This window comes from Protomyctophum parallelum (assembly GCF_964188405.1).
Source record: "Protomyctophum parallelum genome assembly, chromosome: 4".
NCBI lineage: Eukaryota > Metazoa > Chordata > Actinopteri > Myctophiformes > Myctophidae > Protomyctophum > Protomyctophum parallelum.
This window is the reverse complement of record NC_139700.1, coordinates 31,176,431-31,203,392: the sequence shown is the minus strand read 5'-3', so window position 1 is coordinate 31,203,392 and position 26,962 is coordinate 31,176,431. Positions and strand designations below refer to the sequence as shown.

The window sequence follows — 26,962 nt, the reverse complement described above, 5'->3', positions numbered from 1 at the left end:
CAGCGCAGCAGCGGCCCGAGAACACATTAAGAAATATAACATTATTATTCACCTCCTCCTCCTCCAACAACTCAATAACGTTCTCATTTTAGTTTGTCACTCATTTTCTGAGCCATGCAAATAAACAACAACCAGCACTGACCGGAGACGGAGAGGTTCATGTGCCCTGCGGCGCGCGTAAAGCTTAGCCAGAAACAGACAGTCATTGCGTCAGCATGAATGTAGCCTCGGGAACCCAGACGTTATATTTCCAGCACGGAGGTGAGGGGGATATCGTTTGGGGGTAACGTTTGCGTGCTTCTATCTGTTACTTCTCTGACACAGCGCAGTTCAAACATACTTCAGCCAGTCTCAATAGTGGGACACCGCGCGCTGAGAGCCACATACACAGCTGCATTTGGTTTTTAATTAAGAATTAATGCAATGCAAGTTAGGCGAGTGCACTCCGGTGCATATGCACAAACAAAAAAAAAGCTCAACTTTCGACTCGCGCTGCTGCGAGTCGACTCGTGATAATTTATCGATAAATCGATTTTTTGATGAACGCCCTAGCACACACACACACACACACACACACACACACACACACACACACAGTAGAAAACTTAAAAAAATTACTAACTAAAAAGAAAAAAAAAGTACGTAATTTATTCTAATTGTTGTTATTGCAATTTACGAGCTGCGTTCGCTTCCCGCGTTTGTGCGTCTTACTTGTTGTCCTTAGTTGTGCATATAGATCTCAAATTCTGCCCGTACCCTACACACGACCCTACGTTTTCGGGCCGGGCCGAAAATCTATGCAATTTTTTTCGGGTTCCAGTTAGGGCCCAGTTGGGGCCGGGCCTGAAAATGTTAGCCCCTTTGAGAACTGTAGTTGTGCAGCGTCAGCGATGTCGCACACCGGAAAATAGCCGATTTACAAACCCATGCTGCAGTGCGACATGTTGTTGTGAGCTTGTGGATCTGCAATTCTTTGCCTATTTTTAACTACCGTACTTTCAATGCCATCCTAAACTGTCGATGTCATCACAAGTACAATAACATAATTGTGTGTGGGGGTGTGCGTGCACGTGCACAGTGTTAATTGGCAGATGAAAGAAGACCTCGAGGTCAGCACTAATCTTGACGTAGCAGCACCTCCCCCTCCATTTGATTGAGTGGCTTCATGGAAGCACATCCCCCCTTAAAACACATCGCTTAATTAACATACGTTGACACACACACATACAGTACGCACGCACGCACACACGCATGCACGCACGCACGCACGCACGCAGAATGGAGGACCCCCTCTAAAACGAGATGATGCATCTCAAGGGGCTATCCTTTAAATAAATAAAACTAAGCCCTGGTTCGGAACCAAACGTCTTACTCTATGAGTGTACAGGATTTGTACACGCTCAGAGTTATGGAGGTCCATGGCCTAATGAATGCCAAATTGAGGGTCCTTAAAATTAAAAGGTTTGAGAATCCCTGACTGCACTAGTGACTAGGGATATGGGACGATGTGAATATTTCATATCACGATTAAGTTCATTGAAGACTGCTGCGGGTTTCTTTTAAGAAAATATATGCTAATAAACAGCAGCCTGCAAGGACATTTCTGTCGAATCGATAGTGTGTAGTGTACAGTGGAATAAGAGCATACCAAATGTACTCTTTACATGTCCGTTTCGTGGTATTGAATTTTCAGCTCAACAAAAGCTAGTTCATTATCGTCCCATCCCTACTCGTGACAGCACCATACTGTAGTAGCCATTCAATGTATAGCATCGGTATTCTCTTCTTTGCTGCTAGCTAGAACACACGATTTCCATCGTCTCACATTTCTTTGGCTTGGCCATGAAATAATTTTCCGGCAGGATTATTACATTTATGGCCGGCAAATTGAAGTGCCAAGACAATTTAAAAATTTCTCCCATTTGGCACACCCTCCACTTCTGTAAGGGAAATAAATACTGTCAAGGAATGAGTTTGGGTTACCATGGCGACTATACGGTGTGTGTGTGTGTGTGTGTGTGTGTGTGTACATAAACTGACCACGAGTCACATAACAATAGCTTGCATGACAAAGACCAAAGCCAAACAACTTGCCAAATACTGTCTCTGTTTCGGCTATGTCTGTGTGGAGGAGAAGGTGCCATGTGTATCCTTGAACTGTCAATCCTGTTATATTTGTCTCCCTGTCAAATGTATTGAAATTTGCGGATTCAAATAAAGAACTAAAATGTTTGTGTGTGTGCGTGTTGTCCAAGCCAGTGGTTGAAAGGCTTTCAATCAAATGATATGTTGACACCAGTCACAAGGCTTGCAATCAAATTATATGTATGTGTATTTTCCCAGGTTATGCTTATCATGGGGATCGGCCAATCTCTGGGAAAACAGAAATAGCTGTTTATACAGTATACATTATTCCTGGCTGCATTCACTCCAATGTATATCAAATATAATATTTGGCGTCCAATTATGGGGCTGTTTGTCGGAGTGGCGACCGGGCAGAACTCAAAATGAAGTTGTCAGCCCACTGTCTCCTCGCAGCGGACTGAAATTTCAGATTTTCACTCTCAGTCACGTTTATTCAATATTTCATTCGTGAATTCGTGTGTGTGTGTGTGTGTGTGTGTGTGTGTGTGTGTGTGTGTGTGTGTGTGTGTGTGTGTGTGTGTGTGTGTGTGTGTGTGTGTGTGTGTGTGTGTGTGTGTGTGTGTGTGTGTGTGTGTGTGTGTGTGTGTGTGTGTGTGTGTGTGTGTGTGTGTGTGTGTGCACGTGCAGGGGGTGATGCAGGATGTGGAGGTACTGGTGATGCCACAGGGTTACATCTCACAGTGTCCAGACCTCAACAGAAGTGAGTATGGCAGAAACCATTGTATATACTGTAGATACCTACTGTATACGTACACACACACACATTCAGTTTGTTATTTCATTCAGACATGCTTTTTGATATTTTTATGAAAAAGAAAAACACCTCCAAAACCTGTCTGTGACATTATGAATAATGATTGTGCCACATTATACTAGATGGTTAAGAGAAAGGGCAAAGCAAATTTAGAGCTTAGTCATTCTCATGAATGTTTTGGTGTCTCAACATTCTGGGAGTGCTTTCATAAAAGTGTGCTTTAACTGTAGCCTGAATATGAACGATCCAAATCTCATTTCAACCTGACTCTAAATTATGTGCATAATTGTTAACTATGATGACGGTAGATATTGCAGTATATGTCAGGTTATATAATTTATTATTATTGTAAAATAAACACCGTCAGTTCTTTTTTTTTTCTGTATTCTGTGTCAGTTTAATATCTTTTCTCCCATAATGCAGCATGCCCAACCTGCAATGATTTCCATGGACTTGTGCAGAAGATCATGGAACTCCAGGATATTCTTGCCAAAACATCAAGCAAGGTACAGTAATGTCACGACAGAGATGATATTCCATGATCGTATTCCGAAGGAATACTCACAATGCTATATGTTGTGATGGCAATCCAAAATAACAAGGGCATTGACTAATACTGGCTGATACTATAACTAGTTTAGGTTGTAGGTAGGCTGTAGCCCGAAACAAACAGTATTACAGTTTGACCGTGACAAACACACGAGTGGAATTAGCAGTGACTAGAAATTGAAATTAACGTGCACTTGTCGTAGAGCAAATATCATATTTGCTTCCATAGCAACAACTGCAACAAAAGGCTGGCAGGCATTTGACATTGGCTATAATTATTGTTGGAAGCTACTGAACACAGTTGCTGCTGTTATTGTATTTTATATCCCAGTAGGAATTATTGCTTCCTACCACACCAATTCCTTTTCCTTTTCTTTTTTTCTTCAGGCCCTTGGTTATAGCTCAAATGATAGTTTCTTGTTGTGGCAGTGATTGTCTCTGTCGGGTGTAAACCTTGTAGGCTATGTATAAAACGGTTCCTTTTATATTACTTTTATTTAAACAAAAAACGAAAAATATGAAAAATATATATATTGTAGATCAGCTATTTTCACTATTTTTGTGGGATATTGTGCGTCTTGATAGTCTATTTTCACTTCTTTTGTGCGATTTGTGTGTGACACTCTTACTTGTACGAAGAAGCCTGGCATCAATTTTGGAAAAAACTGACAACAAATATGAATGTACTGTAGATTGATGATAGAAGTGGCTCCCTCCTCTTCCTCTCTCCCCTCTTCTCGCTGTGGTTGGGGTGGAGCAGCTGTCCCGGGCGGAGGAGAAGATGAATGGGCTGGACGGCTGCTATTGTGAGAGAACCTGCAGCGTCAAGGGGGTCGTCTACCGAGAGGACGAGGGCTGGACAGATGGCTGCAGGAACTGCACATGCACGGTATGAGGGCTCTCTGCACGCACGCGGGCGTTAGGGATGGGCCGATAATCGCTATTATTGTTTATCGTGATAATAAAATGCTCACAATAATCGTATGAAATGGCTGTTTTATATACAGTACATTACGCCCACATATTTTGCTTACATCTATACCAAATGTATATTTGCATTATTTGGTGTCCAATTACGAGGCGGAACTCAATATGAAGTTGTCAGCCTGTTGTCTCCTCACAGACTGAAATGTCAGTTTTTCATGCTTTCATGTTTCAGTCACGTTTATTCAGTATTTGTGTGTGTGTGTGTGTGTGTAAAAGAAAGAGAGCTTTTGTATTAAACAGTCAAGGTCTTTTAATTCAAAGCTAGATTTCTGTTTGCCATTGACTGTCATTGATGTTTTTAATTAATTTCTTGTGCTGCACTGCAACTTTTATTTTTCTCTTTTTTCCTTTGAGCTCATTCTCATTTTTGATCTTTCTTTTCATCTTTATTAGCAATTAATTTAATAGCCAATTTGAATTGTATTGAAAATGGGTTTCGTTTTTGCGCTTTATCTTAATTGTCTTAATGCTTTGCACGTAGTGCACTTTGAACTCACTCACTGTTGAAATTCAAACTTGCGTTGCCTTATTTTGTTTTTTTATTATTTATTTAACCCATTCATTTCTGGACGGGAACCCCTTTTGGTGTTTTAACTAAGCATTATGTTATACTTTAGCTATTGAAAAATAGCAGGTCTACAAGCTCATAGCGCGCCACTCTACGAGCTTGTATGTCTGCTATTTTTGAAAAATCTTAAAAATGCGGCACAAATCTTTAAATATATATATTCTTTCAGAGCGAACGTTTTTAAGTTTTTATAATTTTTTAACAGAGACTAAACAAATCAGAAAATAAAGCGTATGGTAGAGATAGATGATGTGTACAACATTGGTAAAGTACAATACAATTTAAAACTCTAAGGAAGACATAGGAGAGTATATGAACTGTGAGCAATAATTAAAATAAAAACAAACAAAAAAGAGACACACAAGTAAGAATTTCAGTCATTCTTGTGTTGCCTTATAACAGTGGTTCTCAAAGTGGGGTCCATTCTGATTGGTCATTCACGGAAGTCAGCGGTGTGTTATTTCGGAATAATGACCGCTGAGCTCAATAACAGACCACTGTAATCAAAGCCTCAGAGCACCTGCTGTGCTGTTTGGTGTTGTGCCGTATCTAACACGACAGCCATGTAAACAAAATGCCATACATAGCTAAACATTTTTTTTTCTCTTTACATTTGAAGCGAGAAATACACAATGCAATAACCGAAAATGTATTCTATTTGATCAACACTTCCTGTTGTTTTCCGAGGCGACACTGCACTTTACGCACCGCGACCTGGCATAAATGAATGGACTACTTCCATTACCGTAAAAATGAAATCCTTCATTTTGTTACTTTTGGGTCAATGTATTATTTCCTCAGCCGTGGGATAATTAATGGCGAGCCAGTCATTGTTGAGATGTAAACCACTTCAGGATGATTAGATCCCAACACAAAGCCGTCGTCCTTACATAACTTCTACAACAGTTGGAGTGGTTGTGTTTGGTCGCCCTGCACTTGCGTGTCTGGCTTGACAAGACTGAGTGACAAGCACGTGGTATACACTATACAGCCTGAAAGGTCAACATTGAATTTCTCCCCTGAGCAAGAAGCTCTGTGGTAAAGCATTACAGCAGCTAAGGGTAGAACATGAAAGTTACAGTGCAGCTTATACTTTGGCTACAAAAAAAGAAGATATACAAGCTCATAGCACTTCACTTCGTGCCATGCTATTGCTATGGGCTTGTGGATCTGTTATTTTTTTTAAATCTTGAAATGTTTTGCAAATCTTAATATATATATATATATATCAACATAAGGTTTTCAGAAAACTGTGATTTAGAAAACATTTTTAGAATCAGCCCCAGGTCTTAATGGGACAATGTTGAGTACTTCTCCCACCACTGGTGTCTAGGAAACCAGGGACAACAGTACAGGAGCCCCATTGTCCATGTCTTACATTCTCATTGCTCCCTGGGGTCTGCAGGCTGTTGCCCCAGTTACCCAAGAAAAGACACAGTAGCAGAGGCATCCACGGCAACCCACAGTCACACCATTCAACGGCAGTACTTAGCAGTTAGCACGGACACAATCCTGCTTTTCTCTCTCCACCACAAGTGTGAATAATTGTGAAAAGGAGAGTGAATGTCCGATTTGTACTTCGTCGTACGATGTGCCCGGAAATAACCAATCTACAAGCTCGCAATGCATCGCTTCCACGATGCATTGTGAGCTTGTAGATTGGGCTATTTTCAGCACCTGACACGGTTGTATAAATTAAGCATTGGAAATGATTGATCTACTTGAGCCAGTAACGTGAGCCAATAGGTTACATCAGGAGTGGTAACACACAGCAGTGTCCTCCCGGTGGGGGCTCCTCACTGGCAGCTGATACCCAGTAGGATACCAATAGCTGTGGCAACTCGGAAATATGCGGTGAGGGTTAAATGGGATAGTGACTAAATTGGGAGAGAAAAAAGGAAAAAAAATATATAATAATGCTAATTAATAATTAGATAATTGATTAATAATCAAAATAATCCAATGTAGTTATTGTTTAGTCAAAATGTCTTTGTTTATACTTTTCAATGGTTCAATATTTGTAAAGCCCACACACAGACGTAACTACTTTCACTTAAAAATGACAACGCATCACAACGTTTTGTGAACTTGTAGAACGGCTGTTTGTAGGTTTCGGATGACGAAGTAGGACATAATTCTTGAAAAAGAAAAGTTGAAGTTTAAATATGGAGATACAAGGTTTCCACCCGACAGCAACGATATCTCTCATCACCACATCACGTCTAATTGCTCTTGACAGATGATAATTATCATGTGCGATTCGTTCCGTCTGCTCATCCGAACGAAACCGCCACGCTTCGCAATTAGGACATTAGATGGGATGTGTTCTTTAACTTATGTGTGGCAATTAGCAGCGACCTTTTATATCTAAAGGTCACGGAATAAGATGTTACCAATTACGCGGTTTCCGTAGATGTTACTGTCACCATGCCTTCATTCACAGAAGTTATAATAAGCACAACCCCAGGTGGCACAAGATGGCTTATCGATGATGTCAGACGGAATGATGATTAATGATTACCGGTAATGTGTATTTTCAGACACTTAAAGTGTGTGTGTGTGTGTGTGTGTGTGTGTGTGTGTGTGTGTGTGTTTTTTTCTCTCCCGTTCCCACAGAACGGCAGTGCTCAGTGTGAGGCCATCTCCTGCCCTCCCCCACAGTGCACGGCGGGCACACAGCCTGCCTACATGAAGGGTGCCTGCTGCAAGGAGTGCCAGCGTGAGTGTGTTGCACCCCTTCACTTTCTTACACTGCCTCCTACACTTGGGGCTCCATCTTGCGCCACCCTTATACCTTATCCCTAAAAAAAATTGCCATTTTTTACTGTTTTGAAAATCATTTTAAAATAGTTCAACTAGCCGATCTACATCTACACGTTGTGAGCTTGTAGATCAGCTATTTGAACTATTTAAAAAAGGTTTTTTTAAATAGTAAAAAATGAGTTTAGGGATAAGGGTTAAGGGGTGGTGCAAGATATAGCCCTTAATATGTGCACTACTCCAGCTCACAGTCAGGCATTTAAAGACCTATAGCGAAAATCAGTTTTTCACACTCTTAGACCATATCCGTGGTCATCATTGTCTAACAATGGATGCCAAAACAATGTGAATATTTGCATTTTTGTGTATTTTTATATCAAAAGTCCCTAAATATCCAATTTGAATTACTTCCTTTGAATGAAATCGTGATGCGTGATGACGTGTCGAGTGTAAAATGATTGATTTAATTCACCTGTATTGTTCCCATTGCTGCACGTCCGTCCAAACACAGCTGCTTCTGATTACAGAACAACTCCGTTTTTAATCCCATTCAAGATGACATCCAGACAGTGTATTACTCGTTTTTAAAACATCATGCTACAATATGCATCTGAAAATATTATAGGTTAAAAATAAGCCACAAGCTTTGCCTCTAAAGTGTAGAGGAGTAGAAGTAAAAGTATAGAAAATCAGAAGTACTCCAGTAAAGTAAATAATAACAGAAAAGTGTACTTTAAGTAGTATTTAAAATTCAGCCATAGCCACTTTCACAAAATGTGCCCAAATGTGCTGACCTCATCACATTTGTGACGACTTCTATGGCCTTTTTTAAGCCCAAGGAGTGTTTTTGTGCAAAACTAATGCTTGGAATGGATTCAGAATCATGAAAACCCCCTAGTTTGACCCCTAGTTTGGCCATAGACCCCCTAGTTTGGCCATAGCCATCACATTTGTGATGACGGCTATGTTCATTTTTAGCCCAAGGAGTGATTTTCGTGCACAACTAATGCTTGGAATGGATTCAGAATCATGAAAACCCCATAGTTTGACACGTCACTGAAAGCATAATGAAATGTAGAACATTTTGCCTTATAATGGTTGTATGGTACCCCAACTTTCAGCAGCTGTCAAAGATTCCCCTAGGGTGGTTGAATAGAAACCAATGTGGGATATGTTAGTAGACACTTTACAAACACGTTGGTGAAGAAAATTCTTGGTAAGAAATGTGTTCCCAGATTTTATTAATATCCTCCGACTATGGGAGCGCAGGCACCTCACACATGCATACGTCGGGTTCAACCCGAGGAGAAATTGAAGAAGGAAATAAAGCATTTCCTTATAAGGCTTTCTTAACCCATTTTGGGCGGGAACCAATTTTGGTGTTGGTGCATTATGTTATGCTTTAGCTATTGAAAAATAGCAGATCTACAAGCTCATAGTGCGCCACTGAGTGGCGCGCTATGAGCTTGTAGGTCTGCTATTTTTTAAAAATCGAAGAACCACTGACAGAATCATAGCTTTTTCAGAAAACTGTCAGGATGTAGAAGACATTTTTAGAATCTGATCTCGGGTCAGAATGGGTTAAGGCCATGCTCTCCCTCTGATGCTGTGGTGCAGCATAATGCAGACCGTAAGGTTGTTTGGTTTTGGTCTCACTCATCAATAGCTGTTGTGCGTTCGCTATGTTCTCGGCAGATGAATAATTCTGTTTCATCACATATCCACATTTTTGAGAGAATTCAGTTTTTCCCCAGTCCTGCACACGCACGCACGCATGCATGCACGCATGCACAGTGTGGACTCTTATTACCCTGCTTATCCCATGACTCCTCTCAATTTCCCTCTATTCACCTCCAAAGTGATTTTCGCAGCTGGATATTAGCTTTACTCACCTCCTGTTTTGACTGAAGTTGCCCACAAAAGGGGCTGATATATTATTTGTTTTTGTTGATTTATTCCCAAAAGTAATAAAAGTGGACTGTTGCTTGAGAACACCATGTAGGCTGGGAAGCAATGTTGTTTTTGTCAGCACATTTCTATTTTAGTTTTAGTCATAGTCTCTTGAATAGTTTTCATTTAGTTTTAGTCACATTTTAGTCACCCGGAATGTTTAAGTCTTAGTTTAGTTTTAGTCGACTAAGTATCACAAGATTTTAGTCGACTAAAAGGTATTTTGGTGGGCCTTGATGCCATCGTAATGGCAGATTTTACACTTGCTGAAAATAGCCGATCTACAAGCTCACAACACGTCGCTTTGTGAGCTTGTATATCTGCTATTTTCAGCATGCAACCAAGTGTAAAATGACTTATACTGGATCTCTTGTCCACTAGTCCCTGTCTAACATCTTAGTCACATTTTTATTTGTTGACAAAATTGACACAATTCATAGTTTTTGTCATCATGGCTTAGTTCTTATTTAGTTTTTATCTAGTTTTTGTCTGTGGAAAAAGGTAGTCAACTAACATTTTTTGTCATAGTATTAGTTAGAAATCAACACTGCTAGGAAGCTAGTTCTAGCAGATTGATTAACATTCCTTCTAATATTTGCTTTCAATGATATGAGCTCCCTCCCATTGGTTAGATTATATGAGCTCCTCCCATTGGTTAAATTATATGAGCTCTTTCCCATTGGTGAAATGATATGAGCTCCCTCCCATTGGTTAAATGATATGAGCTCCCTCCCATTGGTTCAATAATTGTTTCACGTATCACTTATTGGTTGCAGCAGCCTATAACATGTCAGCGTTTCCCAAAAGGAGTCACGGCCCACCCATCTGACCTTAACACGGCAGCTGTGTTTAGTTGGCCACATAATATTTTCAGAGCATGTTTATTGCATGATCAATCAATTGATTGTGTCCCCGGCCCCGCTTGGATCAATGAAACTAATGTAGTATGTATATATACAGTACTTTACTTCGTCTTAACGGCCCACACAGGTTGGGAATGGCTGGCAATTGGCATATGTATTTGTAGCACCAGTCCACCCACCATGCAGGACATCTTGTGTGAACTGGATTCAGCTCAGAACTTGCATCACTGCATACATCCTCCCACGCACACGCACGCACACACACACACACACACACACACGCACGCACGCACGCATACACGCACACGCGCACATGCACACACACACACACACACACACACACACACACACGCACACACACAGCTGCTGTGGCTGGTTTGATCGGACCTAGTGAGGTTCTTCATATTTCCATCCAGGTGTCACTTTGGCTCTATAGGCATCACATGCACGCTAATCTGCTTTTGTTGACATCGTTTAAGCTTCATCCGTACGATAGGTCACCCATCAGTGATGATGGGTATGACTCATAAGCTGTTATGTTGCATACACACATAACAAGAGGCAGGGTGATGTAACTACTTGAGCTCTAGCCATATCCATATATATTCCTGGGGGAACGTTGGCCTAAAATAGCCGGTCAGGAAGAGATGGTGTAGTAGAGAGCAAGAAGAGGCCATAAAGTACAGTGCCAACTCAGATCCGGCCATCCAGGTTTTCGAAGTATAGAATAGAATACTTTATTGGCAAACATCTAAAGCAGGTGTTGGCAATTTTGATGATAGAAAGGGCCACTAGTATATTTCCACACTCACTCCAGAGGGCCAAATTGGATATACTGTCAGGCAGAAAACTCTTATCTCTGTATTGTCATTCAATGTCACACAAATGGTGTAAAAATAGCCGATCTACTATCTCAAAACGCATCGCAGTGTGTCATCGGCTACTTTGCTTTGACATTTTTTTATTGTATTTTTGAATTGGAATACTTGGAAGCCTGAAGAAGGTCAGTATAGACCGAAAGCTTGCAAATACATTGATTGTGCACATATTTGAGTGTGCGCCTGTGCGGAGCTTCCCTTAATTTTTTCTTCATTATCCTTTTGTGACTCCAGCACCTCATTTAAGTTTTTTCAGCAGGTGAGCGGTGTTTTTTTTTTTTGTCTGAATACTGACATACTTAAAAGTAACATTTTTATTCAATTTCAAATGCATTTAGTTATACTTATGTTAACTTTATGAACTTACAGTAAATACAAATTCATTGGACGTAAAAAACAATATAACGTTTGAATACTAGTCATTAATACTAGTATAGACTGAAGCAATTAAAGTGGGTCATGTTTGCATGTTTGGAATTGTAACAGCTGAAATCAATAATATATCAGTATTACGATATTCTGCGGGCCGCATTAAGTGAAGGTGAGGGGCGGGCACATGTGGATACTGGGCTGCCAGTTGGCCATGTATACATTATCACCAATATAAGCTCCTTAATGGATTAAACACCTATACACGCCAAAGCTTATTTCCATTGTTGGTTTCTATTGTGATACGCAGAGGGTCTTAAGTATTCCAAAGGATTGGCGTGCTCAACTAACTCACACGACTTGGATTAATAACAGGAGGAATTGATGTAGATTTATGGGATCGCCTGGCCCTTCATTTTTGAGTGGTGCAACCACTCCAAGGAACAGCAATGTCCGTGTTCACCTATGTGACGTTAACCTACCTATGTGACTATGAGCATCAGTATGACTATGAGCACCAGTAGGGGCGCTGTTGTGCCAGAGAGAGAAAGAGAGAGAGAGAGAGAGAGAGAGAGAGAGAGGGAGGGGGGTTGCACCACTCAGTTCACACAGGTGTGATTTTTATATTGGTGTAAATGGAGTAAATGAGTGGGTCTTATACCCTGAGAAGTGAGTCCGTGTGCCTTTCTCGTCGTCGTTCAGCAACGGAGCTGCTCTATCTGTGTCTGCTATTTGCCCCCCCTACCCCCCCCCCCCCCCATACACACTCATACACACATTCACACACAAACACCCTGTTGCCTCGTTCTAATCACCCTGGTACAGGCCGTGGTATTTAATTTATTTTCTTTTCTTTTGGGGTAATAACCTTTCATTCAGTGAATGAATAACCTTGGGGTGTTGTGAATACGTGAATGTTATTGACTGTTCTCTGTGGACGCTACTGTGGTATCTGGAAACTGTGGACTGGATTTTGGGTGTGGGCTGGAGTCTCTAAGTCTAATACACGCAATATCAAACTGAGTTCTTCTGTGTCTGTGTGAATTTACTGATTTACTGTTGTATTGAGTGAAGGTTTGCTTTTTGGGTAACCTATCCCTGGCTATATGGTTTACAGGTTCATGTGGTTTATTGTTATATTTATCCTTTTAATCCATTGTAAGGTTGACTTTAAAAAATAAGCAGTTTGTTCCAAAGTGGACCAAATTGTGTTAGGCATTTGCCTAACTGGCACCCCAAAACAGTAACAAGTCAAACCGTTACAGTACAAGCCTCCCACGACTGCAGTTAATCATTATAATAATAACAATAACTTAAATTTATATAGCGCCTTTCAAGAAACCCAAGGACACTTTACAAAGTTATAAAGACATAAGCAGGCACAATAATGGTGCGGAGTATATTACTGTATGTTGTCAAAGCTGATGTGTAGGTGCAAATAGTGCAGATTACGGTGTAAAGTGCAACAGGTAAATATACATGGGTGATTATGTGCAGACATGTCATGTGCAGCTAGGTTCAGTGCCTGTTCGGCAGCCCTGTCTGTTTGTGTAAATATTTGATACTGCAGCATTGCCTGTCCTGACAGTAGCAGCGTTGAAGAGATTGACAATGGACTGGGGCTATGGGGTGGTTATTGTACTTAATAATCCGTTTTGCCTTGGCCTCCACACTGCCTGGCGTACACAATATGTCCGGGAGGGAGGGAGGGAGGCTCACCTTTGTCCGTATGCACCCTCGGTAGTGCTCCGAGGTGGATGGGAGGGAGGTGTAGTTCCCATACGGTAGCAGCTGGCGATGCAACTTGTCAGGATGATCTTTAACGGTGCTGCTGTGTGGCGCGGATGCTTGTGCTGAACTCCCTCATCCGTCTGAGGCTGTATGTATACAGAATTACAGACATTGTGGTGTTGGGCCTTTAGGGCTGTGGTGCGCGGCATGGCCGCAATGTGAAATTCCTCTGGAGAACCAAGGAATGTCACTAAATACGATTCCATCGTCACGTTAATGGGACCTCTCTCTAGGCCACTTTGACATCAAACCTTTTTGTAAAAATTAGCCTGAATGGAGGCCGCAGGCTTGTTTATGCTCTGGTCAGGGAGCTTGGACACTTGATGGCATTTATAGACTTTATATAAGGTTGATGGTTGCACAGAAAGACATGGTGGTTGATGAGTGAATGGTATCTGAAATACAGTAACAGAAATACATTGGGATATTAGAAAAATGAAAGAACTGTAGGTAACTGCGGAGAATAAATGCGGTAAATGCGGAAGTGCAACCGAGCGCTCAATGTTAAACCCCAGCTGCACAGGGTTACCTCGTGATAAATGCAGGATCCCGCCTGCAGTTACAGCTTTCACCACTACGTCTCGCAGCTTCAACGTTGGCAAGCCTTTCTGGGGGCTTGCATAGTACCCAAGAGGCCAATAGCAAGAGGGGCCAACTTTGCATTGCTTCCCGTATCTGCGTGAGGTGGGTGGTAACATTATTAGGAGACAGGAAGAATGTTTTGAGTCTATTCATTTCCAATGGGAGAATGAACGTGAACACAGCTTATGAACCATTCCTTAACTCCTTAAAATTGTCACTGAACTAAATACTGGACCCAATCATCACAAGGAACACAATATTTACAAGATATTCATACTAAAATGGCTTATTTTCGCGAGACAAATCATTAGAAAATCTACTTTGTTATTGACCTTTCTTTATCCCAGCAACAAACTCTCGCAAGATTTGAGATGAGTCTGGAAGCCTCTCTCTGTCCATCTGCAACACATAGGGGGCCCTGGCCCCATATTTAAGATGACAATATGTGAATATTACGTGAAATGATTTGAATGGACATTAAAAGTGAAATAATATGTGTTAGTTTTAAAGTAAGTCACTTGTGTCTAAGTAAAGTCTAAGTCAACTGCATCAACCTCTGGGTTTATGTGAGTCCCTGCATATGGGTCCAACACCCCCTGTGCCTGACTGTAATGGTCCGTTTGGTTCCTAACTATCAATCCTTTTAGCTGGGGACCTGCTGAAACCTGCTGTCTCATTCGTCATTGACAATCAGGCCCATCACACATCATACTTGATGATGATTTGTGGCTAACCATGCAGTGGCACGTGTGTACAGGGAGTAGAGGAGAGGGCTCGGCACACAGCCCTGAGGCGGCCATGTGTTGTTGAAGGTCAGTGGTTGTGGCATGTTGCTGCCCATTCACAACCACCTGCCCTGGCGACGGCCCGACAGGATGTCCAGAATCCAGCTGCACATGGTTGGGTGAGGGCCCAGATCCTGAGATTGGTGTCAAACATGGCAGGAACTATTGTGCTGAACACTGAGCTGTAGACTACAAAACACTTGCAACAGTTGCTCTCCTCCAGGCGAGAAAGAGGGGTGTGTACTGTGGACAGCCATGGCCTCAATATAAAATATGAGGAAAGATTGATTCAATTCTTTGTTAACAGTTTGCAAATAGTTGGTAAAAAGGTAACACAAAAAGCCCTAGCAGCTTGTTGTCTCCACCAGGCCGAAGGCATGGGGAGAGAGTATGTTTTGCACTCCGTCCGTGAGTGTGTCCGTCCGTCCGTCATTCCTTCCGTCCGTCCGTCCGTCCGTCCGTCCGTCCGTCCGTTACCAGCAAATCTCCGGCACCGTTGGCCCGATCCATGACAAACTTTGCACACACACTCCCTGGATGCCAACGACAAACCTCGGCCTGTTATAGCGGCACCATGAGGCCGATTTAGGCAAAACACATTTCTGTAGATTACTCGTACACATTTTATCCATACATCACACAATTCGGTATACACTATCTCCATAGTCATGTGATCAACACAGATCTGCACCATTTCCCATCTTCCATCCTGATTGGCTACCAAAGCTCACATGATTTCGAACAAAATGCCACAAATCACAAACACAGTGTGCAATTTCCGTGAGATTATACACGCACATTTCCACTAGGCCGCGGACGCCACGCCACTCATTTTGTTCCAAATCAGCCTCACGGTGGCGCTATAACAGGGCAATTCCTGTTTTTACCTATAATCGATTTTACCTGCATCGATCTGTATACAACTTATGTATGCGTACTCCCTGGAAAAACATTGTCCCTGCATCCCTCCACATCTGCCGGTTATAGCGCCACCATGAGGCTGATTTCTGCAAAACACATTGTTTATGTTAGTCGCACAGATTTCATCCAAATCTCACGCAAATAGGTACATCTCTGTAGTCTGATTCTGATTGATTCTGAATTGAATTTTAATTCACACATTAATCATGTTACCAAGATTGCTTTTTTTTTTCACCTTAGAAATATTGCACGGATCAGATCCTATTTGTCCTTGGACGATGCAAAAACGCTAATCCACGCCTTTGTTTTTTCTCGGCTTGACTACTGCAATGCACTCTTTTCAGGACTCCCTAAGAAAACGACTGACAGATTACAACTTGTCCAAAATGCAGCAGCTAGAGTTTTAACTAGAACTAAGATGAGAGAACATATTACTCCAGTTTTGGCATCACTGCACTGGCTTCCGGTTGTTTTCAGGATTGACTTTAAAATTCTGTTACTTGTCTATAAAGCTCTCAATGGTCTCGCACCTCCGTACCTCCGTGACTGCCTACCTAGATATGTCCCTAGCCGCCCCCTCAGGTCCTCCAACGCTGGCCTACTTGAAGTGCCTAAAAGAATGTGCACAAAAAAGTACGGTGAGGCAGCTTTTTGCTTCTATGGCCCAACAGCCTGGAATAAACTTCCATTCGAGCTCAGACACGCACCCTCTGTAGACATTTTTAAATCTCAACTCAAGACTCACCTCTTCACCCTTGCTTTTAGTTGAGTTTTATTTTTATTTTTATGTGTTTTTATTTATTTTATGTTCTTATATTCGGTTTTGTTCTCTGCTATTGTTTTATCATTTTAACTACTTGTGTTTTATTGTATTTTATTTTTGTGTCCTGCCCTGTGAAGCACTTTGAGCTGCATTTTATGTATGAAAAGTGCTATACAAATAAAGTTTATTATTATTATTATTATTATTATTAGTCATGTGTGTGATCTGGCTCTGCATTTCCTCAACAAAATGACGAAAATCCAACCCCACAAAAACATTTATATTACTCCTAAACATTTTGCCAAACATCACACACACTCCTATATCCTCCTGGTGGAGACCTGTGCCCAGAAGGGATGTACAGTATATTTGAAGGTGTTAAAATATTTAATAATTTTACAGTGGTCTCCTTTTGCCTTTTTGGAAACCTAGGACTTTAGGACTTTTAGGACTCTCCGCTTTTTTGTGTGGCTATTGTATCGTCAGTACATCCTGGGCTATATCTTGTGCTAAGTAATAAACACTTAATGTTAATGGTATCTTGCGGCCACACAACCCACTATTCATTTTGCCAACTCCTATATTTGTGAGTGGAGGCGTGTGTGTAGGCGTGTTGATGCGCTTTCCCTATATTTGCTATTTTATGCACAACTTGGCTGTGTTGGTTGCAGAGTGGATGGAAGATAGTCAGATACTGGACACACAAAACAACCCTCTAATATAAATGTATTCCAAGGCAACACGTGTTGCTCTTCCATAAGGAAAGATCTAGGGCATAATGGATTATGGATAATGGCTCTCTTAAAGGCAATGGCACCTGGCACACTGATTGGTTTAAGTTGCGTAACGCCCAAACCACACCTATGCATAATGTATTCAGCGGAGGTGTTTTAAGGATTTAGGTGGTGGCACAAGATAGCATTTTTTACATGGGAACGCCTCTAGTAGTTACTGCCAGAGTGAGGTCTAGCCAACACCAACTCGGGATTCCTGGATCGCTGCCCTCCACAAATTCCTATCCAACATCAGGTTCTTGAGCTCTGCAGTGTTGTCAGCCAAGCTGTCGCGCCGCAGAACGTCTACATAGGTGGTACGCTTCTTTCCCCTCCTGGCTTTGCCCTGGGTTGGCTCCCATAGGGTCAATTTACTTGCCGCAAGTTCTGGGAACGCCTCTTACACAATACTAAATCCTCAAATTAAGGAAAAAGGGCCCCTGCCGCAAGATGGAGCCCCTAATCTATTTGGTCCATATGCAAATGACCATGGGTCCAGCGGGGCAGGCAGTATTGAACCAACGTAGTCCCTCTACAAGCTCTCAAAGCATTAGCTGACAATGGAGGTGAGGCGCTCCAGGTCTCTAATTGTTCTGAAATGTCACCTCTGGGAGCTTGGAGACTATAGGCACAATGGCAATACGCTGCTAATTACAAATTGGCTAATTAGGAATATTCGCGCTGCGAGTTGTCCTGCTGCAGGGGACGCAAAGCGCATTAAAACCCTTATCTGTCTGCGCAGGTCTTCATGCGGAGGAGTCTTGTTTTGATCATCTGTCAAGTAGAAGCATATACTCTCCTTCCCGAAGTAAAGTTCACTTCCATGATGGGCCTCTTTGTGATGGGGCCTGACCCACGGTGTCAATCATCTCGATTATCCCGATCTGTCTGACACAAGCTACGCATCATTCAGACAGACACTATTTGCCCAAGTTATTACCGTGCCCTCCCTGTCATGATATGATCTATTTAGCGTGTAGTGACTACGGCAGGTTTCTATCTCTGTGCACCGCAGCGGTTTATTGGATTACTTTGAGAACACAACAGCGTAATAGAACATCAGCCAGTACTTTGTTTATGCCGTGTTCCTCGTTCTGCATAGATGCCAGGACAGGTTTGACATAATAAATTCAACATTTGACTCTAACGTGGAGAACTTTAGGGAGAGGGTTAGGCACTCATAAACAGAATGCAGCTATGCGATATCTCATTGTCCTGGGTCCTTACAAGAGAAATGGTTGTTTTATGGTTAAAAGAAGATTGAAGTTAGTTTTACAATTAGGAAAAGCTTCAGGCTAGGGTTAACATAATAATAACATATTATTTAGGGGTTGGAGTAAGAGATATGCCTGATTTTATAGCACATTGCGCGTGACCTTGTAGATTGACTATTGTTCATCTTGAAGTCAGAGGCCTACTGTAAAATATTTAAAAAATACCATTCCTAACACCGCCGTCCTAAATGTTGATGTCCTCATACACATAGTAAAACCTGTGTGTGTGTGTGTGTGTGTGTGTGTGTGTGTGTGTGTGTGTGTGTGTGTGTGTGTGTGTGTGTGTGTGTGTGTGTGTGTGTGTGTGTGTGTGTGTGTGTGTGTGTGTGTGTGTGTGTGTGTGTGTGTGTGTGTGTGTGTGTGTGTGTGTGTGTGTGTGTGTGTGTGTGTGTGTGTGTGTGTGTGTGTGTGTGTGTGTGTGTTCCCAGCTGTGTGCCAGTTTGGTGGAGAGGAGCTGGTGGAAGGGGATCAGAAAGCGGTGCGGGACTCCTCTGGGAGGTGTCTGCTGTTTGAATGCAAGGTAAGTCCCTTCAACAATCTGGGAACCAATTCAGTTACAAAATCTTACATCAACACATGAGCGCCGGCGGCTCAGGAGGTACGAGGAACTGGAAGGTTCCCGGTTCGAATTCCCACGGCTCCTGATGAGTCCTGGCTGCATGTCGGAAATGTCTTTGGAGCAAAACACTGAACTATACTAACCACTTCCAATGAGCAGGTTGGTGCACATCAACTTTAAGGCATTTTAAGTTAGGTCTGTCTGTCTTGTTTGTCTCTTTCTTTTAGTTTATCTTTCTGTCACAAGGCCTCGAGGGCACTCGAAGAGAGGCATGGTTGCCCCCATGAATTTAATGCACATTGCATTCTGAATAGCTTTAGAAATAGAAATGAAGACTATTCACAATATCCATGTGCGCAAACACTACACTCCTACATGATTGAGTCGAGTGGAACTTTTATTTCAGTGGAGTCCATTGAGACCAAGGTCTCTTTTGCAACGGAGTGCTGCATACAAAACCGGAACATTTATAGCGATACAATTTCCCAGAACATGAATTACACAACCATACGTCTTGCAACGTCTTGCAACATTAAATGTACCACTCAAATCTTAAAAATAATTTAGTAAAAGGCTTGTATTCAAGCAGTTCTAAACATAGACAATCTACAGTGTAGAATAGGGCTCCAGTGGTTAATGTGTTTTTTGTATTAATAATCAAAATCTGCTGTCAAATAATTGTAGTGGAGTAAAACAAAAAGTACGTAGTGGAGTAAACGTTTTAAGTATCAAAACATGCCCGAAGAAGGTCAGTAGACCGAAAGCTTGCAAAATAAATACTTTGATTGTGCGCAGATCTGAGAAACACAGAGCTTCCCTTTATTTTTCTCAAGTATCAAAACATGAAAATGTCAAGTAAAGTAAAGGGCAAGTACTGTACTTGAGTAAATGTACTTTATACAACTGGTTGTGGTTTCTAACACAGTCCTGTATCTGGTGCAATGATTTGGCAAGTAGCAGCACTTTATAAACAAACGTAACATGATACTTCATTCTGATATTAAAGGATTGCCACCCTAATTGTATTATACAATAAATTATATTATTATACAATTAAATAGTTATACAATGAGTTTGCAAACCATCTCCCGTAACAAAGCATTATGACATGATACAATGTGACCAGGGAGGCTAAGTAGTGTTTCAGTCAGGCACATCAGTCCCAACCATAGGGACTCCGAATCCCCCGTACCTAAACAGCAGATCCAAAACGACAGGTGGTAGCTGGGGTGGAGGAGGGTGAGCAGAAAAAGTTTAAGCAGGCAGCAGCGCAGCAGAATCAGTGTGCAGCAGCAAACCCCTGAGCCACTGCCCTGTCATTGCTTCGTCATTGACATTGTTGAGCCGTGCACCTTGAGACCTTTGTGTAAACTGGAGTGTTTGCAGGCATTCTGCTTTGCAATGCTTTTTCTTGTTTACAGCAAGCTTGTAGAATTACATTCTACAAGGCCAAAATAAGGACACCATGGATGAAAGTTGCTAAAATATATATTTTCCATCTTGGAGTGCACACAAAGTACTCTAGTTAGTTGTTAGATAGTTGTTGCATTAATTATGTGTGGTTGTCACAAAATCCCAAGACACACCTGGAACCCGTCTCCCGGCACAGCCGTGCGAGAACCACTGGCATATGTTACACATCGCTGCAAACCAAATTACCACTGTTGAGAGACCGGAATTTAAAACGCATTAATTTCCCATCATGTGTAACACTGTAAACGAACTATCAATCTCAAAGTAATGTTCTAAAAATAAGTCCCTCGGAAGTTATCAAACAACTTATCAAGCAGTCTTGGTCGAACCCCCACCACCACCACCACCATACCCCCCCCCACGCCGCCACGGCTGCAGCCAGCAGGCAGAGCACAGATCAGAGGCATGATGAACAGCTGTCAGAGCAGGCTCGCCTAGGAGTCTGCAGCGATAACGTGGTGATTGACAGCACAGCCCCATCCCCGGGTCCTTTGATCTGCCTGGGTACCTGCCTGTCATCTACCTGCAGACACAGATGGTCCAGGTGTGGTGCCAAGCAAGGCCAGTCAGACAGCTGTCCGATATACCATTGTGGTGTTATGATGGAGCCGAGCGAGCGCTGCTGGCTGCACAAACTGCAAGTTGTACATTGATTAACGGAAATGCGCATTGCCCGCCCTGCCACCTGACAAATGCATCAAGTGATTAATTGATGCAGAGGACTTGTGATGTAGAACTGGTCATTCTGGACATTATTGGCTAAGCCTGAGGTATCTCTTGATTAACAGGTGAGTTGCTCTGACTTTCCAAATGCTGACTCAATTAGGAGAAATTGGCCCATTTAAAGACTCATGCAAAGTACAGTGCAGAAGTTAGATTGGAGAATTCAGTGCACACCCTGTTGTCTGTATCACACAGTAGTATTTAGTGATTCTGTCATTTCAGATTTCAGATGGGGGCCATGCTCCTTGGCATAAAACAGTTTGAGAACATAAAGTGCTGTATGGGTTTAAGTGGTTCGTTTGGCTGTATAATCCACCTGCACCACATGTTGGCAGAGCTGTGCCCATAGTCAACTGGGTCTGATCTGATGTTAATGAGTCTGAACTAGCATTAATCCGAGCGCTGTAGCAGAAACGTTAATTAATGCAAAATGCCAAAGACATGCTGGGAAAGAAGGAACTCCCTAATCAAGTTTTAAACTCTCTCTATAAACATACCCACACCTCACAGACAATTCCACAAGATTGATCCGGGAAGGATTTCAAATCGTTTGCATTAATTAAGATGAATTATGGAACCGCCGTCTGCATCCTTAAAAGGAAACGACAGGAGAGGGGAATAGAGGCAGGGTTTATTTTCGTCACTGTTCGTTGTTCTTTTTTGTAAATTAATGCTGTATTTCATCATACAAGAGTGTCGCACAAAGGTAGTGAAAATAACCGACCCACAAGCTTGTAGATCCGATCTTGATCGGCTATTTTAAATGTTTTTTTTTAAATAACAATAACAAAGGATTTATTTTATTTTATTTTTACATATACAAGGTTTCCACCCGACAGCAACGGTTTCTCTGTGTGGTGGTACAATAATAGCACAACAGACCAGTAACTATGTCAAGGTAATTGGCTTGTAATGAACAAGCGGGGAAGATGGACAGACACAGAGAGAGGAGGTACAGTAACACAATAGATGGATAATTACCTTCATAATTACATTCAGACAAGACGGAGACGGATCAAATGAAGGACAGCAGTGCACAGACAGGGAGGAAGGAGCTCAGGAGGATTGTGTGGTAGAAGAAGTACTCAAGTACCAATCCCACAGTATGAAGAATATAACTCATACGAAAAAGACCAAGTGCAAAGTGCAAGCATACTGGAATCAAAATATATATATACTTCAAGTAAAGTAAAAGTATGAACTTATGCAGAATGTCACATTTAAAATGTTTTTCTTCAAAGTACAGCAATTTGGGTTAAGCTAATAAGACAGTGAACCCAAGCCCAGATACAAACACAGGAGCAAGAATACATTCTAAAGTGAGTTTGATTGCCAGCTGAGTGAACAAGATGAAAAGGCAAAAGCAGGCATATAGTCAAACAAAGGATTTGGCTAAAAATGTGAGGCCAAGGTTTAGGCTGGCTGAGCAAGCAAGACAGCTACAGGACAGGAATATCAAAATGAAGAAAGAACGTAACAGGGCAGAGTTTATGAAGGCAACTAGATTGCTGAAGAGGTGTATCTGAGTTGGCTAGTCACCACACCCCTGTCTCTATAGTCACCACACACACGCACGCGCACACACACATTTTGGAATAGGTAGATCGCATGGAAGCTGATGTAACATTTTTGAAAATAGCCAATCCACAAGCACACACGCTCAAGATTGGCTACAAATAAGTGTGTGTTTCATGCATGTTTTGTATTAATAATCTACATCTGTAAAGTAACTCACCCATTCTTGAGATAAGGGACAAAACTTTTTTCAAATCAGATTTTTTTTTTTTTAAGATACATTCAAATCAAATGGATGTATTTGTAGACACAGGTCTCAACGACCAATCTTGAGAAGGAACAGGTTTTTCACATTTATTTCTAAAATGGGACATTTATGCACTTCATAACTGATTCATGTCAACTCCATCAGACACACTAAAATCCCTTTTATTTTAATTTGATAATTTCAACAATAATATAAAGTCCTCAGTTATCTTATAATGGCTTTCAGTAATCAAGTTAAGTAATACAATTATTTTAATATTGTTTTGTTCCAATATCACACTATTATGAAATATCCAATTTTTACAAATCCGTCATTTCAACCTTTATTTTCAATATTGTAACATGAAAACCATGTAAAAAAAAAAGAAGATCATCATTACGTATCATTTCAGTTGGTGTTTCAATACACAAGCACAAAAGATTTGACATCGAATCGTCTATTTCTTTGGAAATTAACAAAAACATCACGGGACCAACGTCTGACGGAGTTGACGAACATCTGACGGAGTTGACAAGTTGAACTGATTTAGGTTCTAGACCACCTAGGATCTTGATTTTGGTGACTAATCCCACATTTTCAAGGATGAGGAATACAGTGGTACTATTTATATTGGCCCTGTGACCATGGCAGCCATTTTCAAAATGGCCGCCACCTGCTGTTATTTTACAATAACTCAAGTTCTACACCACCTAGGATCTTGATTCTGGTGACTAATCATACATTTTCAAGGAGGAGGAATACAGTTGTACTATTTAGATTTATCCTGTGACAATGGCAGCCATTTAAAAAAAATGGTGGACCTGCTATTACCTGCTTATTATAATACCTATTTAGTCAAGGAATATTATCAGAATAATGTCAAATCTGTGAATACATTTCTTACCAAGAATTCTCTTCACCAATGTGTTTGTAAAGGTGTCTACTAACATATCCCACATTGGTTTCTATTGAACCACCCTAGGGGCATTTTTGACAGCTGCTGAAAGTTGGGTACCATACCAAGTGGCTATGGCCAAACTTGGGAGTCTGTGGCCAAACTAGGGGTCAAACCCCTTGGGCTAAATTCGGCCATATATCCACTTGCCCAAATGTGCCCAAATGTGCTGACCTCATTTTGTGATGACGGCTATGGCCGTTTTCAGCCCAAGGAGTGTTCTTCGTGCATAGCTAATGCTTGGAATGCAATCAGAATCATGAAAACTCCCTAGTTTGACATGTCACATGCTACTTAAAGCATAATGAACATTTTGCCTTATATAGGTTGTTGATGGTACCCCAACTTTCAGCAGCTGTCAAAAGTTCCCCTAGGGTGGTTGAATATAAAGCAATGTGGGATATGTTAGTAGACACCCTTCCAAACACATTGGTGAAGAAAATTCTTGATAAGGAATTTATTACCAGATTGTATTAATATCCCCTGACTAAATAACTCATCTTCTAGACCACCTAGACCCGACTTCACCAACAGAGACCTGATTGACACCTAAACAACAAGTTTGGACAGCCCCACCAATTAGTGTTACGGAAAATAGCAAGTGTCTACCCTAGGCCCAGAGGGAGATACAGAACTTAGATGCGGCTCATATGTTGCACGACTCCTCAACAAGCTGCCACCAGAGATGAGAGCTGAATTCCGCCACACAATGCTCTGCGGCCCAGGAGCAACCAACACCATGTTGGAGTTCTATGAGTGGTTTGAAGCACGAGTCCTAGCCATATAGCCTGTGCAAAGGCAAACACCTTGAAGACCTGCTTGAGGTGAACAGTGAGCAGTGAACAGTGAGCGAAAGACTGAAGACAGAAGATCTGCCTTCAGGACTATCAGGCAGGATGTGCAGACACTGAAGTGTCGTTCTGTGTCCCCAGCATGTCAACCAAAGCAATGTTACCAAATCAAAGGAGCCTTCACCTCAAGTCACCTGGGGCTGGGTGAGCAATCGTATCCTGTATCTAGCCTCACAACTAATTACAGACACTTGGCCAGACTGCCGTTTGAATGGGTCAAACCCTTCATCCTGATTGTGGAAGACCACCCCACCTAATCACACCAACTGAACAAGTGAGGTTGGGGCCTCCAGGTGGGCCAACAGCCATCTGCACAAGACTGGGCTGAACCCTGCAGGAAAGCAATCTCCAGCCAAGACAATGTAAGTTGACTATAACAGAGCCCCAGAACACAGAGCTCATGAGAAGGATGGAGAAACACTGGCAGGAGGCCACCAAGATACAACTGCAGTGGCCAGTGAAGTCAAAATGTGCGTCTGTACCTGAAAGGGACAAGTCAAAGGCCAAAGCCCACCTCCTTTTAATGTCCTGTCAGTCTTGGTGGTCTAAAACTTGAGTTATTGGTAAAATAACAGCAGGTTGGTGGTCATTTTGAAAAACAATGGCTGCCATGGTCACAGGACAAATCTAAATAGTACCACTGTATTCCTCATCTTTTAAAATGTATTATTAGTCGCCAGAATCAAGATCCTAGGTGGTCTAAAACTTGAGTTATTGTAAAATAACAGCAGGTGGCGGCCATTTTGAAAAACAATGGCTGCCATGGTCACAGGACAAATCTAAATAGTACCAATGTATTCCACATCCTTGAAAATGTATGATTAGTCACCAGAATCAAGATCCTAGGTGGTGTAGAACTTGAGTTATTGTAAAACAACAGCAGGTGGCGGCCATTTTGAAAAATGGCTGCCATGGTCACAGGGAAAATCTAAATTGTACCACTGTATCCCTCATCCTTGAAAATGTAGTCTTAGTCACCATAATCAAGATCCTAGGTGGTGTAGAACTTGAGTTATTGTAAAATTGTAAAAATCAGGTGGCGGCATTTTGGAAAATGGCTGCCATGGTCACCACGAGACAAATCTGTGATGGCCCTATAGCCAAAAATGTTCCTTAAAGGTGTAGTGAAACGGAAATGGTTTCAACATGAAACACCGGTCTGAAGTTTCTGAACCAATCAGAGCGTCGCATCCCTTTAGGCGATGGGACGGTAGCTAGGGACGTTAGCTATGCTATGCGCAACAGCGTGGTATGTGTTTGTTTATAAATCAGATGGTCGGCCAGCTGTACCAGTTTACTGTTACGTGGCTTATTTCTACCCTATAATGTTTCAGATACATATTTTAGCGTGATGATTAAGTTGAAACCGAGTAATACACTGTCTGGATGTTATCTTGAATGGAAATAAAAACGGAGTATTCTGTAATCAGTAGCAGCTGTGATGGACAGATGCGCAAATATGGGGAATTAAACGGGTGAGCTTCATTGTTATTGGCTTTTATCGATGTGTATCTCTACACGTCATCACGCAGCACGTTTTCGTTTTAATAAATAAATAATGCAATCGTTTTTATGGACCTTTGATATAAAAACACACAGAAATGAGAATTTTCAAAAAAAATTGGCATCCATTGTTAGGTATGCCCATATGATGACCACGGATATGGTCTAAAAGTGTGAAAAACGTCTTTTTCATTTCACTGCGCCTTTAAGGCATGCTCTAACTGTGTGCCAAATTAGAATACGTCCCATTATTCAAAAACTATAATTTTATTGTTTTAGGAACACTTTTGTCAACTCCGTCAGATACATGTCAACTCCGTCAGACACAAAACCTGACGGAGTTGACGTCTGACGGAGCTGACAAAATGGCATTTGTTTTCCCTCTGTAGTACAATGTAGCCATTTTGTTTTTTCTTCAGTTGTT

General features: G+C 41.7%; 1 protein-coding gene across 1 annotated transcript in view; it reads left to right on the top strand.

Annotated features, from left to right (window-relative positions):
* nell2a (neural EGFL like 2a) overlaps positions 1–26,962 on the top strand; it is a 193,086-nt gene that overhangs the window by 41,754 nt on the left and 124,370 nt on the right. The window contains exons 6-10 of the mRNA XM_083763854.1: positions 2,773–2,845; positions 3,323–3,405; positions 4,209–4,337; positions 7,620–7,722; positions 19,141–19,232. Of these exons, the coding sequence (XP_083619980.1) occupies positions 2,773–2,845; positions 3,323–3,405; positions 4,209–4,337; positions 7,620–7,722; positions 19,141–19,232 (480 nt within the window). The remainder of the gene's footprint in view (positions 1–2,772; positions 2,846–3,322; positions 3,406–4,208; positions 4,338–7,619; positions 7,723–19,140; positions 19,233–26,962) is intronic.